We start from the raw sequence: 18,423 nt of genomic DNA on the forward strand, positions 1-18,423 counted from the left end.
TACAGTCAGCAAGAACAAGACCGGGAGCTGACTGTGGCTCAGACCATGAACTCCTTATTGCCAAATTCAGACTTAAATTGAAGAAAGTACGGAAAACCACTAGACCATTCAGGTATGACCTAAATCAAATTCCTTATGATTATACAGTGGAAGTGAGAAATAGATTTAAGGGCTTAGATCTGATAGATAGAGTGCCTGATGAACTATGGAATGAGGTTCGTGACATTGTACAGGAGACAGGGATCAAGACCATCCCCATGGAAAAGAAATACAAAAAAGCAAAATGGCTGTCTGGGGAGGCCTTACAAATAGCTGTGAAGAGAAGAGAAGCGAAAAGCAAAGGAGAAAAGGAAAGATATAAACATCTGAATGCAGAGTTCCAAAGAATAGCAAGAAGAGATAAGAAAGCCTTCCTTAGCGATCAATGCAAATAAATAGAGGAAAACAACAGAATGGGAAAGACTATAGATCTCTTTAAGAAAATGAGAGATACCAAAGGAACATTTCATGCAGATGGGCTCAATAAAGGACTGAAATGGTATGGACCTAACAAAAGCAGAAGATATTAAGAAGAGATGGCAAGAATACACAGAAGAACTGTACAAAAAAGAGCTTCACAACCCAGATAATCACAATGGTGTGATCACTGACCTAGAGCCAGACATCCTGGAATGTGAAGTCAAGTGGGCCTTAGAAAGCATCACTACGAACAAAGCTAGTGGAGGTGATAGAATTCCAGTTGAGCTATTCCAAATCCTGAAAGATGATGCTGTGAAAGTGCTGCACTCAATATGCCAGCAAATTTGGAAAACTCAGCAGTGGCCACAGGACTGGAAAAGGTCCGTTTTCATTCCAATCCCAAAGAAAGGCAATAGCCAAAGAATGCTCAAACTACCGCACAATTGCACTCATCTCACACGCTAGTAAAATAATACTCAAAATTCTCCAAGCCAGGCTTCAGCAATATGTGAACCGTGAACTTCCTGATGTTCAAGCTGGTTTTAGAAAAGGCAGAGGAACCAGAGATCAAATTGCCAACATCTGTTGGATCATGGATAAAGCAAGAGAGTTCCAGAAAAACATCTATTTCTGCTTTCTTGACTATGTCAAAGCCTTTGATGTGTGGATCACAATAAACTGTGGAAAATTCTGAAAGAGATGGGAATACCAGGCCACCTGATGTGCCTCTTGAGAAATTTGTATGCAGGTCAGGAAGCAACAGTTAGAACTGGACATGGAACAACAGACTGGTTCCAAATAGGAAAAGGAGTATGTCAAGGCTGTATATTGTCATCCTGTTTATTTAAATTATACGCAGAGTACATCATGAGAAACGCTGGACTGGAAGAAACACAAGCTAGAATCAAGATTGCCGGGAGAAATATCAATAACCTCAGATATGTGGATGACACCACTCTTATGGCAGAAAGTGAAGAGGAACTGAAAAGCCTCTTGATGAGGGTGAAAGTGGAGAGTGAGAAGGTTGGCTTGAAGCTCAACATTCAGAAAACGAAGATCATGGCATCCGGTCCCATCACTTCATGGCAAATAGATGGGGAAACAGTGGAAACAGTGTCAGACTTTATTTTGGGGGGCTCCAAAATCACTGCAGGTGGTGACCGCAGCCATGAAATTAAAAGACGCTTACTCCTTGGAAGGAAAGTTATGACCAACCTAGATAGCATATTCAAAAGCAGAGACATTACTTTGCCAACAAAGGTCCGTCTAGTCAAGGCTATGGTTTTTCCTGTGGTCATGTATGGATGTGAGAGTTGGACTGTGAAGAAGGCTGAGCACCGAAGAATTGATGTGTTTGAACTGTGGCGTTGGAGAAGACTCTTGAGAGTCCCTTGGACTGCAAGGAGATCCAACCAGTCCATTCTGAAGGAGATCAGCCCTGGGGTTTCTTTGGAAGGAATGATGCTGAAGCTGAAACTCCAGTACTTTGGCCACCTCATGCGAAGAGATGACTCATTGGAAAAGACTCTGATGCTGGGAGGGATTGGGGGCAAGAGGAGAAGGGGACGACAGAGGATGAGATAGCTGGATGGCATCACGGACTCGTTGGACGTGAGTCTCAGCGAACTCCGGGAGTTTGTGATGGACAGGGAGGCCTGGCTTGCTGCGATTCATGGGGTCGAAAAGAGTTGGACACGATTGAGCGACTGATCTGATCTGATCTGACTAGACAGACCTTTGTTGGCAAAGTAATGTCTCTGCTTTTGAATATGCTATCTAGGTTGGTCATAACTTTCCTTCCAAGGAGTAAGTGTCTTTTAATTTCATGGCTGCAGTCACCATCTGTAGTGATTTTTGAGCCCCCCAGAATAAAGTCAGCCACTGTTTCCCCATCTATTTCCCATGAAGTGATGGGACCAGATGCCATGATCTTAGTTTTCTGAATGTTGAGCTTTAAGCCAACTTTTTCACTCTCCACTTTCACTTTCATCAAGAGGCTTTTTAGTTCCTCTTCACTTTCTTCCATAAGAGTGGTGTCATCTGCATATCTGAGGTTATTGATATTTCTCCCAGCAATCTTGATTCCAGCTTGTGTTTCTTCCAGTCCAGCGTTTCTCATGATGTACTCTGCATATAAGTTAAATAAGTAGGGTGACAATATACAGCCCTGACTACTCCTTTTCCTATTTGGAACCAGTCTGTTGTTCCATGTCCAGTTCTAACTGTTGCTTCCTGACCTGCATACAGATTTCTCAAGAGGCAGGTCAGATGGTCTGGTATTCCCATCTCTTTCAGAATTTTCCACAGTTTATTGTGATCCACACAGTCAAAGGCTTTGACATAGTCAAGAAAGCAGAAATAGATGTTTTTCTGGAACTCTCTTGCTTTATCCATGATCCAGCAGATATTGGCAATTTGATCTCTGGTTCCTCTGGTTTTCTAAAACCAGCTTGAACATCAGGAAGTTCACGGTTCACATATTGCTGAAGCCTGGCTTGGAGAATTTTGAGCATTACTTTACTAGCATGTGAGATGAGTGCAATAGAGTACCTAGGAGTACATAAAACAGAAGATGGGAATTATTTGTATGTGGAAAATGATGCAAGTTCATTGAAAGACGCTGCTGTTGCTGTCGTTCAGTAGCTAAGTCAAGTCCGACTTTTTGCAACCCCATTGACTACAGCACACCTGGCTTCCCTGTCCGGACTATCTCCTGAAGTTTGCTCAGACTCAAGGTCCACTGAGTTAGTGATGCCATCCAACCATCTCTGTCATTCCCTTCTCCTGCCCTCAGTCTTTCCCAGCATCAGGGTCTAAATAAATTGAGCCATATCCCAAATCCATGACAGGAAGTTTCAGTACCAAAAAAGGTATCAATTTGTCTCCAATTGGACTTTGTATTCAATGCAATTTTAATCAAATCTTGTAGAACTTGACAAGTTGATTCTCAAATACAGCAAGAGTTGAGAAGTCACAAGATACTCTAGAAGAGTATATTGGTAAAGTTGTGTTCACTCTAGGAGATATCTAGATTTATTTTAAAGCCATAGGATTTAAGCAAGTATGTTTCACGTGCAGGTTTTAAAAAGCTGACCAGTGGAACAAAATAGAGTGTCAGAAATAGATCCATATATATATGGAACTTTGATATCCAACAGAGTTAGCGAAGCGGAATAGTCAGAAAAGAGGGGCTATGTAATAAATAATGGTGGATAACTGATTTTCCATATTAAACAATGAAAAATAGACCCTTGTAACACACTACATACAAAAATTGATTCTAGGTAGGTTTAGAACTTAAGGATAAAGAGAAAAAGTTTAAAATCTTTTAAAGATCATGTAAGAAAATGCTTTCCTGACCAAGAGGGCAGAGAGTGATTTTTTTAATACAAGATGCAAAAAGCTTAATGATAAAATGAAGGGTTGATAAATACACCTTTATTAAAATTAAGAACTTCCGATAATCAAAGTATATGATGAAAAAAACAAAAGGACAGGTCACAAATATTTTCACAGAGAAGATATTTACAACACATAAAATTGATAAAAGATTAATATCCAGAATATATAAAGATCTTCTGCAAATCAATAAGAAAAACATAAAATCCAAATGATCAGTCATTTCCCAAAAGAGGAAACCCAAAAGACTGTGACATATATGAAAAGATGCCAATTACATTTTTAATTAGAAAAATGCCAAATAAACCACAAGAAGATATTACTGTACATCTGCTGGATGGGCAAGAATTACAAAGTCTAAAAATACTAATGTTGGAGAGAATGTAGATCAATGGGAACTCAAATATTGATGGCAGGGGTGTAAACTAAAAGAACAATGTGGCATTCTTTTTCAAAGATAATTATTCTTACACCTCACAATCTAGCAGTTTCACTGTTATATTTATACTCTAGAGAAATTCTTGTAGCATGCAGAAGACATAGTTATGTTCACAGAAATACTGTCTATTATAGCAAGAAATGGAAACAATTCATAAATCCATCCATGGGAGAATATATAAATTATGATACATATCACATATGCACAGTGGCATAGTATATTCCAATGAAAATCTATGAGCTCCAGCAATATGCAACAATATGGACAAATCTTAGGAGCATCATATTAAGTGGGAAAAAAACTTGTATTAGAAAGCTACATGCTGCTGCTGCTAAGTCGCTTCAGTCGTGTCCGACTCTGTGCGACCCCATAGACGGCAGCCCACTAGGCTCCCCCGTCCCTGGGATTCTCCAGGCAAGAACACTGGAGTGCATTGCCATTTCCTTCTCCAATGCATGAAAGTGAAAAGTTAAAGTGAAGTCACTCAGTCGTGTCCAACTCTTCGCAACCCCATGGACTGCAGCCCACCAGGCTCCTCGGTCCATGGGATTTTCCAGGCAAGAGTACTGGAGTGGGGTGCCATTGCCTTCTCCGAGAAAGCTACATACAATATGATATTTTTATAGAGTTTGAAAATAAGCAAGAAAGACTGGTTCCAAATAGGAAAAGGAGTACGTCAAGGCTGTATATTGTCACCCTGCTTATTTAACCTATATGCAGAGTACATCATGAGAAACGCTGGGCTGGAAGAAACACAAGCTGGAATCAAGATTGCCGGGAGAAATATCAATAACCTCACATATGCAGATGACACCACCCTTATGGCAGAAAGTGAAGAAGAACTAAAGAGCCTCTTGATGAAAGTGAAAGAGGAGAGTGAAAAAGTTGGCTTAAAGCTCAACATTCAGAAAACTAAGATCATGGCATCCGGTCCCATCACTTCATGGCAAATAAATGGGGAAACAGTGGAAACAGTGGCTGACTTTATTCTGGGGGGCTCCAAAATCACCACAGATGGTGAATGCAGCCATGAAATTAAAAGACACTTACTCCTTGGAAGGAAAGGTATGACCAACCTGACAGTATATTAAAAAGCAGAGACATTACTTTGTCAACAAAGGTCCATCTAGTCAAGGCTATGGTTTTTCCAGTAGTCATGTATGGATGTGAGAGTTGGACTATAAAGAACGCTGAGCGCCGAAGAATTGATGCTTTTGAACTGTGGTGTTGGAGAAGACTCTTGAGAATCCCTTGGACTTCAAGGAGATCCAACCAGTCCATCCTAAAGGAGATCAGTCCTGGGTGTTCATTGGAAGGACTGATGTTGAAGCTGAAACTCCAATACTTTGATCACCTGATGAGAAGAGATGACTCATCTGAAAAGACCCTGATATTGGGAAAGATTGAGGGCAGGAGGAGAAAGGGACAACAGAGGATGAGATGGTTGGATGGCATCACCCACTTAAGTTTGGGTAAACTCCAGGAGTTGGTGATGGACAGGGAGGCCTGGTGTGCTGCGGTTCATGGGGTCGCAAAGAGTTGGACATGACTGAGTGACTGAACTGAACTGAAGTAACATATTGTTTAAACTTATATCTATTTGTGAGAAATGATATTTTAAAAGAGTGGAGGAAATTCCCTGGCTGTCCAGTTAGGACTCTGTGCTTTCACTGCCTGGTTTGATCCCTGGTCAAGCAACTAAGACCCTGCAAGCTGTGCCAAAACAATTTGGACTTCCCTGATGGTCCATTTGCCAAGACTCTGAGTTCCCGATGCAGGGGGCCCAGGTTAGATCCCTGGTCAGGGAACTAGATCCCACATGCCTTGTATCATGGCCAAAAAATAAATAAATTTTTTTTTAAAAGGATGATTCCAAGATTTTTGCCCTAATCAACTGGAAGAAAGGAGATGCCATCTATTAAGAGAGGAAGTAGACTTTCCTAGTTGTCCAGTGTTTGAGAATCTGCCTGCCAATGCAGGGGACACAGGTTCCATCCCTGGTCTAGGAAGATCCCACATGCTGCAGGGCAACTAAGCCAGTCTACCACAACCAGAGCCTCAAGAGAAGCCACCGCAGTGAGAAGCCCTAGCATTGCCCCTAGAGAGTAGCCCCTGCTCACCACCAATAGAGAAAGTCTGCATGCAGCAATGAAGACCCAGGGCAACCACAAATAAATCAACTATTTATTTATTTATTTTTAAAAAGAGTAAAGATATAGAACAGTGTAGACAGTAAGACTATGTCACGGCAAGACTATGTCAAATGTATGGGGGAATAAGAACTTGCATTATTATTTGCTTGTGTGGGAATAAAGACTCTGGAAGAATATGTAGAAATGAGTCAACCTGAAGGCAGAAGACGGGAACTGGACAAGCTAGTGGACGGGCTGAAAATGAGAACTTTCACTATACAACTTTTTGTATACTGGAAAGTTTTTTTGCACATGGGGAAATGTATTGCCAATTGAAAAGAATGCATTACAAAAATTGAAGTTTAAGTTGATAAAAGAGAAAGAGAAGGAATGGGAGGAGAAGTGAAAGAGCAGGTGAACAGAGAGCATCTTCTGTGATCTTTGCTGTAATGGGAGGCAGAGAAGGACTGATGCTGGAGGAGAAACGTGGAGCTAAGGAAGGTTTGTTTCAAGCTAAAGCTTCAAGAAGTTACAGTGTGTTTACATGCTGTTGGGCATAATCAAGCAGAGAGAAGGAGGTGATAGTGCAGGAGAGGGAGAGACAGTCGCTGGAGTAATAGCTTTGGGTGGTTGAAAAGGGCCTGGGATCCCCCACAGAAGGAGAGGTGCAGCTGTGATAAGGTGGTGGACATGGGGAAGTTCTCTTCTCCCTCTTTCTGTTTTCTCAAAAAAGCAACAAGCAAGATCATCAGCTGAGAGTGAGAAGAATTCAGAAGAACTGGACATTTGAGGACAGGAAAGCGACAGCAATTTTCTCTGACAAATACAGGGAAGCCCCAGTGAGCCCAAAGAAGTTGATAAAGATACCAACAGAGCCAGACATGAGGAGAGAATTTATAGACTGTGGCGTGTGGGAAGGTCCTTAAATTCATCTAAAGACACATGTATCACTTTGTGTTTCATTGTCTCCCTGGCTCCATTCTAAGTTTCATGAAGACAGTGATGGCTTTGTTCCTGGTCTCCACCATGCCCCAGGCTGTAACTCAGTACCCAGCCTATAGCAGATGTTCCAGAAATAGTCCCTACAAGAATGAATCAATCAGGAATACCTGAAATAAGTCATAATGACCCAAAGTACTCAGCATAAAAGGCACTTAGACTGATAGTGAATATTCACTTGATAAATTTGACCCACACTCATCATATAATGAGGCCTCTCACAGCATATTCTCAGGATGCAGCTGGGGCTCACCGGGGCCCAGGACACAGCATGGGTTGCACACCCAGCCTCACAGGACTGTGTTTACATAAAATGTGCACCATTTTTCCTGGCCACAGGGAGACACTAGGAGGAGGGCTCACTCACTGCCTTCTGACCTCAGAATGAAGGGCTGTCAGGGACAGATGAGCAGGAGGGCAGTCCCTGCAGATGCTGATCAGAACAGTAGGTTTCCTTCCGGGAGGCGAGCGTGTCAGGTTAATAATAGTAATAAGGCAGGGGATGAGGGGTGAGAATCTAGAGGGGTGGGAGTGCGAGCAGAGACTTGACTTAGAGCATTCACCACAGGGCAGAGATCAGAGAGGGCAGGCAGACAGAAAAGGCAGATGAAGAACAGGGGAGAGGATGAGTGGGCAGGAGTCCCAGGTGAAGTTCACTAAGCAACAGATATTGAGCATCTACTATGTGCTAGGCACTGAAGAAGGATACTGATGAACAAGGCAAATGAGGTCTTTGTTCTGCAGTGCATATGGAGGTGGGGTGGGGGTGGATAATAAACAGGAAACAAATACAAGATCATTTCAGAGAGTGATGAGTCGGAAAGACAGTGAAACCTTCTGATGAGACAGAGTGGGTGGCTGAATAACAAGGGGGACCCAACAAGAGGAAGATGGGGGGTGGGGGTGGGCAAAGGATTCCAGGAAGTTGGAATGAAAAGTACAGGGGCGTCAAGAGGATAATTTCAGATGTTTAGAACTTTTTAGAAGTCCGATCTGGTACATCGTTTGAATATTGAGGAATACTAATGGGCGGGCCTCTCCTAACAACGAATTCAGATTTTACTCTAAGTACAATGAAAAGCCCCTCAGATGTTTTAAGCAGGCAGGCGTTAGTCGCTCTGCTGTGTCTGACTCTTTGCGACCCCATGATCTGTAGCCCACCAGGCTCATATGTCCATGGAATTCTCCAGGCAAGAATACTGGAGTGGGCTGCCATTCCCTTCTCCAGGGGATCTTACCCACCCAGGGATCAAACCTGGGTCTCCCGCATTGCAGGCAGATTCTTTACCATCTGAGCCATCAGGGAAGCCCAAGCAGGCAAGAGAATGATATAATTTAGATTTTTCAAAACATGACTAGATATTGTGAAGACTAGTTTGTAAAGGGCAAAGGCAGAAGCAAGGAGCCAGCTAGGTAATCACTTCATTATTTCAGAGAGAGCAGATGGCTTGGACCAGGATGACAGCAACAACGATAGAGTGGATTTCCCTGGTGGTCCAGTGGTTAAGACTCTGTGCTTCCACTGCAGGGGGTCTGGGTTCTAAGATCCCACATGACACTCAGCGTGACCAAACAACAATGATGGAGAAAAGGAGATGGATTCGTGGTATATTTTGGAAGCAGAGCTCACAGAACTTGCTGGTAAATTAGATACAGGGTGGGAATCAGAGCGAAAAGGAAAAGGTGGGGAGGATGTGTCCTAGGTTTTTAGCCTGAAAAGTGTAAACCATGGTATTCCAGGATGGGGAACACTGCTAAGAGAGAAATGGACTGACCGGGGCCGAGGGTAATTCAAGACATCTATTTTAGCCACATGAGCTTTGCATGGCTATTAGACATCCAAGTGGAGATGTCAAGTAGGCTGTTGGATAAATGAGTCTGGAGCGTTGGATATAAATTTAGGACTCGCTGACATTTACATAGTATTTAAGCCCTGGGACTGGATGACATCACTGGACAGAGAATGTGGAACGAGAAGGGGCCAAGGACTAAGCCCTAGGAAGCTCTAACATTTAGAGGTCGAGCAGAAGACGGAGAAGGAAAAGCCAGTGAGAATGAAAGGAAACTAGAAGGGCATGGTGTCCGCTCACAACCCAAATAAAATAGGGTAACCTGAAAGACACAGGAAGGGTAGCACAGGGTGAGATTAGGGGCTGGGGAAGCCCATTTAGCTAGAGGGGTTAGGGAAGGCCTCCTAGAGGAGGTGACATAGGAACTAAGGGAAAATTTAATGAAATGAGTGAATCACTGAAAGAAGCCAGGGGAAAACGGTCAAGGCAGTGGGAACAGCAAGTGCCAAGGCCCTGAGGCAAGTTCACCTCCTCTGATTCTAGGAACGTAGATCAGGTCCAGTGTGGCTGGGACATGAAGAGCGAATGGGGAGCTCCCTGGGGGGCCAGGTTATGCGCGGCCTCCTAAGGCACAGTAAGGAGCTGGGATACTCTAAGTGCTAGAAAAGCTGAGTAACGCAACTCGGTCCACTTATTTGAAAGATCGTTTGGGTTGCTCTGGGAAGGCTACACTGCAGCTGGGCCAGAATGGAATCAGGGGATCCAGCTGTTGTGATAATCCGAGGATGGTGCGAGAACATCACACCCACCCTCATCCCACCTCATCCCCCAGCAGAGGCGAAACAGTCAGGAACCCAGAGCTTCGGGTGACTCAGAATCTCAGAAACTCACTGGTGTCCACGGAGTTGGAGTGAGGGTGGAGAAGCCCGCCCCCGGAACCCTAGGAATCGGACGGTCGCTCACCCTCCGCTGCCCTCTCCCATCCTCCACCTGGGACGCGGCCAGGCGCGACATTCGAGGCGCGGCAGCGGGAGGGTTAAACCGAACGGAGGGAGGAGGAGAGGCGGGGACCGCGCGCTCCGAGCTGCCGCGCCGAGCCCAGCCGAGCCGAGCGCAGCCCGAGCCGAGCCGAGCCGAGCCGAGCATCTCCCGCCGCCGCCGCCGCCGCCCCGCGCCCCGGGCGCTAGCCCCCCACCCTCTCCTGCACCCCGTTGCCCGCAGAATCCCCCGACCATGCCCCGTGCCCCACGCGTTCCCGCGAGCCCCCAGGCCGGCGCAGCCCCGAGCGCCCGCAGCCGTCGCGCCGCCGCGCCAGGCATGCAGGTGAGCGAGAGGGCCCCCCACATTCCCACCCGAGGGAGCCCGGCCCTGCCCTCCCCGACTCCGCGCCCTTCGCCCCCTAACCCCCCCGGCGCGGCCCCCCGCCCGGCTCGAGCCTCCAGCCCAGAAGCTCGCCTCGCCCGCCGCGCTCCGCATCCCACCGCGGGTCCCGACTCCGTCCTGCCCTCCTGCGCAGCGGTCCCGGCGGCTGCCTGCATCCCGCCTTTGGCTCGGCCCCTCGCATCCTCCTGCCTCGGCTTCCTTTTCTGCTCTCGGCGCTCCCTCCCACGGACCCCCTCGCCTACCTCCTGGTCCTCGTTTCCACACCCCCCACCCCCCACCCCACTCATCGATTTCCAGCGGGGTCCAGGGAGCGCGGGCCTTCGGGAAGGGTGGGCTCGCGGCCGCGCTGGGGATGGGCCCTGCTCCCCCAGCCCCAGACTCCCGCCCCACCCCCAGCTCGTCTCCTGCGCACAACAGGTCGGTGAGGAGCGAGGGGAGGGTGGGGGTGGCGCGCCAGCCGGGCGACTGCGGGCTTCCTGGAGGGGGTGACTAAGGGGTGCGGAGTCCGGGGACTGGAGTTGACGTTGGTTGGGGCGGGGGGATGCACAGGCAGGAGAGGCGAGTGGGTCCCGGCGTCAGCTGGCCACAGCTGTCCCTGGGAACCCCTCTACACTCCACCGGCTTCCACTCCTTCCTCGGTCCCCACAGCCTCGCTCTCTTCCTGGCTTCCTTTCGTGTCTTTCTATCAGGCCCCCTTCCCTGCCTCTCTCCGTAGCTCCGTGTCTCTTTACGTTGGAAGAAACAATTTCCAACTCCTCCATCTTTGCTGTTCCCCAGTCCCTTCCTTGTCTCATTCTGTCCTCGGTACCTTGTCGTCTCCTCCCCGCTTTCTTCCTCCCCATCCCTGGTCTCCTCCGTCCCTCTTCTCCCCTCTCCTTCCGCGGTCTCCACTTCCCGTCCTGCCTGGACCTTTCTTTCCTCCTTCTCCCCGGCTCCTGCGACCCCGGAACTCTCTCAGTTTCCCTCCCTGACCTTTCCTCTTATGCTCAGCATCCTACAGCTGTCCATCTTTTGTGCGCGCCCCCCACCCCAGTCCATTCTTTCAGGGACCAGCCCCCCTCACCGTCTTCCTCTTCACCTTTCTCCTCCTTTCTCACGCCTCACCAGCCTTCCGTCTCTCAGCCCATCACCTCTTCACAGCTCTCTCCACAGCCCACTTTCCCAGTCCCTTCCCCAGACTCTCCCACCTTACTCCCTGTTATTCTCCGAGAGCGCTTCATGTCCAGATCTGGACCCAGATACCAGAGGACACTGAATGTCACATCCTCATTCACTGGGGAGCCTGCTGCCTCCCCCTGGGTCTGCCACCCTCGACTCTGAGAACGTGTCCTCCTCTTTCAGAACCCTCCATCCCGATGATTCTCCCAGACTCTTTACCCTGGAGAGCGACATTTGAGGGTCCGGCTTCTCCCCATCTCCACTTCTCAGAGGGCACCTATGCGTTTGGATGGCTGAACACTGAGCAAAAATTACATTCTGTAGTTTTCTCCCACCCACCTCTCCCTTTCTTGTCTCTTTCCTTCCATCCCTCCATCTCCGTTTCCTCTGCTCTTGAAGATGCAGATTCCTGGGGCCATTCACTCCTCAGAGAAAAGCCTCGGAGGACAAGTGGGGTGGGCAGTCTGGGATGCTCCCCTCTGTGCAGCCCTACACGTTCACACACTCAATCTGATTGACTTCTTCTTCCCTCCCCCTCTCAGACGCCCTCCCTCGCGGTAGGTGCTCAAGGAATCACAAGGTTCTTGGCTCTAAATTAAGATTCAAGAAAAGCTAGGAGCTGTGGGCAGAGGAAGTGAGAAGGAAGGAAGCCAGAGAAGTGAGAGTAGACCCTGGGGTGGGGAAGTAACAGGGACCTGGGAAGTTGCAGATAGAGACTGGGGGCTAGACAGGGGACTGGTCTGGAGTTTCCCCTCCCCAGGACAGTGCTAGGCAACTGAGGGTCCTGAGTGGTGGCAGCATAGATGGCAGCTGCAGCTGGGAGGGGAGATGGAGGTGAACAGGGAGGATGGATGAGCTGGGGAGGTCCTCAGGGCAAGCTTGGGATGTGACAACCCCTCTCTCCCCCAGTAAAGGCTGAAAATCTGAGTCACCGCTGAGGATCTCGGACATGGAGTCCAGGATGCGGTAAGTTTGGAGGGAGCTTAGAGGTCACATTTCCTGGGGTTTTGGCTCTTTCCCTCCTAGGCCCACCCAGGGCTTTTCATCCTGAGGGCTCGACCCTTGGAAGATGGGAAGTGAGACATGTCTTCCCGAAGCCACTTTTTGCAGAGGGAGGAGGCAGCCCAAGATGGCCTCGGACTCATCGCTCGCTCTCCCTTCCCGCAGGCCTGCATTGCTGCTGTCCCATCTCCTTTCTCTCTGGCCACTGCTGTTGCTGCCCCTCCCACCGCCTGCTCAAGGTTCCTCCTCCTCCCCTCGAACCCCACCAGCCCCAGCCCGGCCCCCCTGTGCCCGGGGAGGCCCCTCGGCCCCACGCCACGTGTGTGTGTGGGAGCGGGCACCTCCACCAAGCCGATCCCCTCGGGTCCTGAGATCACGTCGGCAAGTCCTGCCAGGCACCGCGCCCCCGGCCACCCCATCAGGCTTTGAGGAGGGTCCACCCTCATCCCAGTACCCCTGGGCTATTGTGTGGGGCCCTACGGTGTCTCGAGAGGATGGGGGGGACCCCAACTCTGCCAATCCTGGATTTCTGCCCCTGGACTATGGTTTTGCAGCCCCCCACGGGCTGGCTACTCCACACCCCAACTCAGACTCCATGCGGGCTGATGGAGATGGGCTCATCCTTGGAGAAGCACCTGCCACCCTGAGGCCCTTCCTGTTCGGGGGCCGCGGTGAAGGTGAGTGGGAGAAGCTGAGAAGGGATATGGACGGGGAGCTGGTTGAAGACTCTCAGGGCAGCAACAGGGTCCTGTGTATCAGCTCCTGCCACAAGTGTGCCGGGCCCTGGGCTGGCACAGGAGGCGGAAAGGAAGATGTGTCTGAGCCCCAGAGGAGCTCAGGTCCACTGGTGAAAACGCGTAAACCCTCGGGGATGAGTCAACAGTAATACATGCTCTAACAGAGGCGTGCACAGCATGTTTTTAGGCAAAGAGAAGGGAGAGACTACTTCTGCCCGGGGATCAGGACACCTTCCAAGAATTGACATTTGAGCCAGACCCTGGAAACAGTGGGAGTAGTCCAGGCAGAGGAAGGCCCTTCAGGATGACACCTCGACTCAGGGCGCGCAGATACAGGGCCAGTGGTTTGGGGGCGGGGCCAGGGCAGAGATGGACATTTTCACCCGCTAGTTTCTGTGCGGAGAGAGAGGTTCTGAGAGGTTCTCTCTGACCTTGGAACTCCTTCTCATCCCATATATACAGAAGATTTGGGGAAGTGGAGAAAAAAGATTTGGGAGGGAAAGAGCTGAAAACTCTGGGGAAAGCTGATGATAAAAATAAAGCAGGGAGGCTCTAAAGAAGCAGAAAAAGAGTTGGATGATGTGGCTTCCAATGGCAACACCGCTCAAGCTTCCTGCACCTACAGCCTAACCCCACCCCCAACCCCGCTTGGCTTCCCGGGCCCCAGGCCTCCCTAAGACTTTTTCCCTGCCCCTAAGCAGGTGTGGACCCTCAGCTCTACGTCACAATTACCATCTCCATCATCATTGTCCTCGTGGCCACCGGCATCATCTTCAAGTTCTGGTAAGCCAGCAGGAAGGGGATGCTGACATCCCCATGAATGTTTGGCTGGAAGGAGTCTGGGTGGCAGTTTTGCTGGGGGAATAGGAAGTGGTGGATTAAGACAAGACCTTGGGGAAAGATAGGAAGGATCTGGGCAGGGGAAGCTGTGAGAAATGAGCTCAGGTTCCTGCTGGGGAAATATAAGGAGAATGGGAGAGGTAGGGAGATCATTGTGAGCACAAGCTGGGGGGCTAGGGTGGCCATCCCTTGTCATTCTGCAGGGCCCTTCTTAAGGCCACCTTAAAGGGAAGAGGGAGAAAATCCCAGCTTTTTGTATGCACTTAATAGCGGGTCACTCAGTCCTTCACACTTTACTGCAAGACTCATTAGACTCAGGTGTTCAGGTCATTAGCTGACTTTGAACTAGAACTAAACCTGCCAGGCACCTGCTGCGGAGAGAAATGGCTCTCGGGGTGTGTGTGTGGGGGGGTAGGGGCAGTTGTGGGGGACTCTGTGTGTCCATGGGGAGGGGCCCCCATTCTGTGGCTCTGGACCAGGTGGGAGGGTGGTTTAGATTCCCAAGCCCCCCTGGAGGCGCGGGGACAGGAAGTGGTTTTGTGGAGAGGGTCTCAGGATCTGGGGTGTAGGGAACAATTAGAGGCTGGTTTCTCTACTGTCAGATTCTGCAGGTGCCTGGGGGAGGCTGGGGGGTGACCAGCTCCCGAGGGGGCCCAGGTTGGGGACTTCTCGAATGGGTGAGACCCTCTCTCCTTCTGGGGTCGCCAGCTGGGACCGCAGTCAGAAACGGCGCAGGCCCTCGGGGCAGCAAGGGGCCCTGAGGCAAGAGGAGAGCCAGCAGCCCCTGACTGACCTGTCCCCAGCCGGGGTCACTGTGCTGGGGGCCTTCGGAGACTCACCCACCCCCACCCCTGACCACGAGGAACCCCGAGGGGGGCCCCGGCCCGGGATGCCCCAGCCCAAGGGGGCACCAGCCTTCCAGCTGAACCGGTGAGGGCAGGGCAGAGGGCAGGGAGGTGGGCAGTGGCAGTGGGTGGGGCGCTCCCCACTGGGTGGGTGGGGAGGAGGCAGACTGGCCCACGCTCAGGAGACTGGACCTCTGCTCTCTGGGGGGCCCCACCTGTCTCCCTGTAGATCTATGTCCTGTTTTCATGCTGCCATTTCACTCCACCTTGCCCCCTTAATCTCCATCCCTTTTATTTCTTGAACTGCCCTCCTGATTCTGGCTTGCCCCTTGGTTCCTGACTGTGCCCTTTCCCTTTTCCCCTTAGGATTCCCCTGGTGAATCTGTGATGTCCCCCAAGGTTGGGGCACCTCCAGGCAGGGGGCCAAGGGCCCGGCATAGCCCCCATCCTGCTGAGGGCACGGCGGCTGTGGGCGCTGCGGCTCTGCCTGGGCTCATACCTTGGGAACACTCGCTAGCCCACAGGCAAGCCCAGCTGCTCACCCTCCTTGAGGTGGGGGCCTCACTTATCTGTGGCTTCTGGCCCCCCGGTCCCCACCCTGGCACACTCACACTAGCCTTGCACACTCACCTCTCCCCTCTCAGGCCATCGCACACTCACGCTCTTGTACAGCCAGTCTCCCCACCCACATCCCCCCTCCGAGGATCCCCCGTGTCCTCCCTTTTGTCTCACACTTTTCACTTCCTCTCCTCCCTCCTCCTGCGCTCAGCCCATCACTCGGCGGTCAGTGGGTGTACCTTTCATGTGCATTTCCCGGCCCCTCGTTGTGATGTTGTAAATGTCGTGCTCACACTCCACTTCTTGAACACCCACGGGTGGAGTTTCTGTGTCCCCTGCATGCTGCCCCGGAGGGGGGTGGGAGATGAGCTGGGGGCTCTTTGGGCCCCATCTGTCCCGGTCCCACCCCACTCCACGTCGTGGGTTTTACCATGTCCCCCATCCCACTCTAGGGACTCCCCTGTGGAAATGGGGAGTCATGAGGCCCCAAAACTCCTCCCCAGCCCCACTGCTAAATTCTGTTGTCTGGGAGATGGCTTTTGGGGAGCCTCCTGCTGCAGTGCAGGAGAAAGGGGCCCCCATTTGCCCTCCCCTGCCTCCCCAGTCCTTCTGTCTCTTCTGTCCTGGCTGTCTGTGCGTGTCACTCTGGAACTCAGAGCCCCCTTTCCTCCCCACTGTCCCCCCCAATCAAGTCCTCCACTTTCCAGTCCCCCTGAGGGCCTCCCTAATTCCACCTAGGCTGCCAGGGACCAGGGCCAGCTGGTTCAAGGCCATCGGGAGCTCTGCCTCCCAACCTGCCCCTCCCTCCCTCCTTGGTTCCTCCAACTCTCCTGCCTTTTGTCCCCTCCACCCCTCAGGTTTGTCCCAACTTCTCATGGCTTTCCCACCTTCCTTCCTTCTTTCCTCTCTTACCTGGCTCCTATGCTGTGATATATATTTTTGTATTATCTCTTTCTTCTTGTGGTGATAATCTTGAATTCTTGTGGGATGTAAGTTTCAAAATTTTCAAATAAAGCCTTTGCAAGATACCTGAGTCCCCTGGTTCTGCCTCATGAGCCCTGCAGTGAGGAAAGGAGGAAAGGAGGAAAGGCGATGGGCAGCCAAAAGGGAGGAAAAGGAGGATGGAGGGGTGACCCTCCAGACCCGAGTGACCTGGCTTGCTCTGACCTGGAGTTGGGGTTTGGGGGCTTTGATATGGGATGGAGCTGAAGGAAGAGACACTGACGGGAGCAGACCTGATGAGGAGCAGCCGGAGCAAACTGGAAGAGTGGCTTGTTAATTACCAGCGAAGGTCAAGAGAGACCATGAGAAAGGAGGCCGAAGCAAAGGGACACTTCTGTAGCAGCTCAGGCGATGGCGCCAGCCAGAAAAGGAAGAGGAGAGCTGATAAGGCAGATGGAGGGTGAAGGGCAAAAGGAGAAGAAAAAATGGAGCAATGGAAACAAGACTAGAGGGAGCAGCAGGAGAGAGGCTGGCTGCCCTGCTTGCTTTATTTTCAGCCTTGCTCCCTAACCTGCCCCCACCCACAGCTGTCCCCCAGAAGCCCTGTGGTTCACTCTCATTAGCTTTTCCTGTTCTGCCCTCTTGAAGAGGCACTGCTGGGGTGTGGGGGTGGCATCGAGGGATGTATTTGAAGGAGGGAATACAGGCTGCCCAGCTGGGATCAGTCACCTCTGAGCCCCCAATTCTAGGTTTGGCTCTTGTAACAGCCCTGCAAAAGCCCACACAGCAGCCTCTCAGTTATTGCTAGGCTTTGTTGCCATGGTAACCATCCAGGTCCCATTTCTCCCCCCACCCCCATCTGTGCCCCACTTGCTCCCTGGAAATGGGGGAGCTCCAGGAAGGAGAGGAGACAATCACAGGTAAGTGGGGGCTGCCCTGGTCTCTGCTGGCCTTTGCGTATTTACTTTTGCAGCTCGAATCAGGAGTGTCTGTGTGGCCACAGGTGCGTGTTTTAGGGGTTGGCGAGCTTTACTGTGTAACACCAGTGAGGTGTGGCTGAGTCTACGCAGCACACAACGGTGAGCGCGGGGAGGAGGGAGTGTATTTCTCAGGATCAGAGCAGTATGTGCACTCAGGGTGTCAGACTCCCTAAGAAAAAGAGGCAGCAGAGCCAGGCCAAGGAGTGATGAACCAACTGAAAGCAGAAGCGCGAAGCAAACACACTGCTGAGGGAGCTCAGTCAATCCAGTGGGACCTGAAGAGACTCCAGCCTACAGCTGGTGGATGGGACAGGGCTGGATGGGACCTGAAGTGCAGGAAGAGGTGCTGCTGGGATGGGTTGGGGCAGCGAGGGAGGGATCCAAGGAATGTGGAGGGGGAGGAGAAGGACGAGAGAGGACCTTTCTCTTCCTTCCCCTAAGGAATCTAGTCCCTATTAGGTCAGGGTTGGCAGAAGAGGAGGCACCAAAAGGGGAAGAGCTGAAGTGCCTGGACAGCACTTGTCTCTTACCACCTTCCTCTTCAGAGGGACAGTGTGACCCCGAGGCTCATCCATATGCAGAAGGCATGAATAAAGGCCCCTAATGAAGAGTGAATTAATTACCGCCTGATTAGACTGCTGTTTCTCTAAATTTAAATAAATTAAAACACACCAGCAAGACACAGGAAATCCTTAACCTGTTCTTTCTCCCTAAATGCCCTCCTTCCTTAGGGAATATCAGATGGTGGGGGAAGGACAGA

General features: G+C 50.6%; 1 protein-coding gene across 1 annotated transcript; it reads left to right on the forward strand.

Moving 5' to 3' along the window:
- Window positions 1–10,316: 10,316 nt before the first annotated feature.
- On the forward strand, window positions 10,317–16,769 carry PIANP (PILR alpha associated neural protein). The gene is made up of 6 exons (XM_070790221.1): window positions 10,317–10,541; window positions 12,669–12,725; window positions 12,927–13,438; window positions 14,200–14,281; window positions 15,047–15,268; window positions 15,550–16,769. The coding sequence occupies exons 2-6, from the start codon at window positions 12,709–12,711 to the stop codon at window positions 15,569–15,571; spliced, it is 855 nt and encodes a 284-aa protein (XP_070646322.1). The 5' UTR covers window positions 10,317–10,541; window positions 12,669–12,708; the 3' UTR covers window positions 15,572–16,769.
- The last annotated feature ends 1,654 nt before the right edge of the window (window positions 16,770–18,423 follow it).

This window comes from Bos indicus, chromosome 5, assembly GCF_029378745.1.
Source record: "Bos indicus isolate NIAB-ARS_2022 breed Sahiwal x Tharparkar chromosome 5, NIAB-ARS_B.indTharparkar_mat_pri_1.0, whole genome shotgun sequence".
Taxonomy (NCBI): domain Eukaryota; kingdom Metazoa; phylum Chordata; class Mammalia; order Artiodactyla; family Bovidae; genus Bos; species Bos indicus.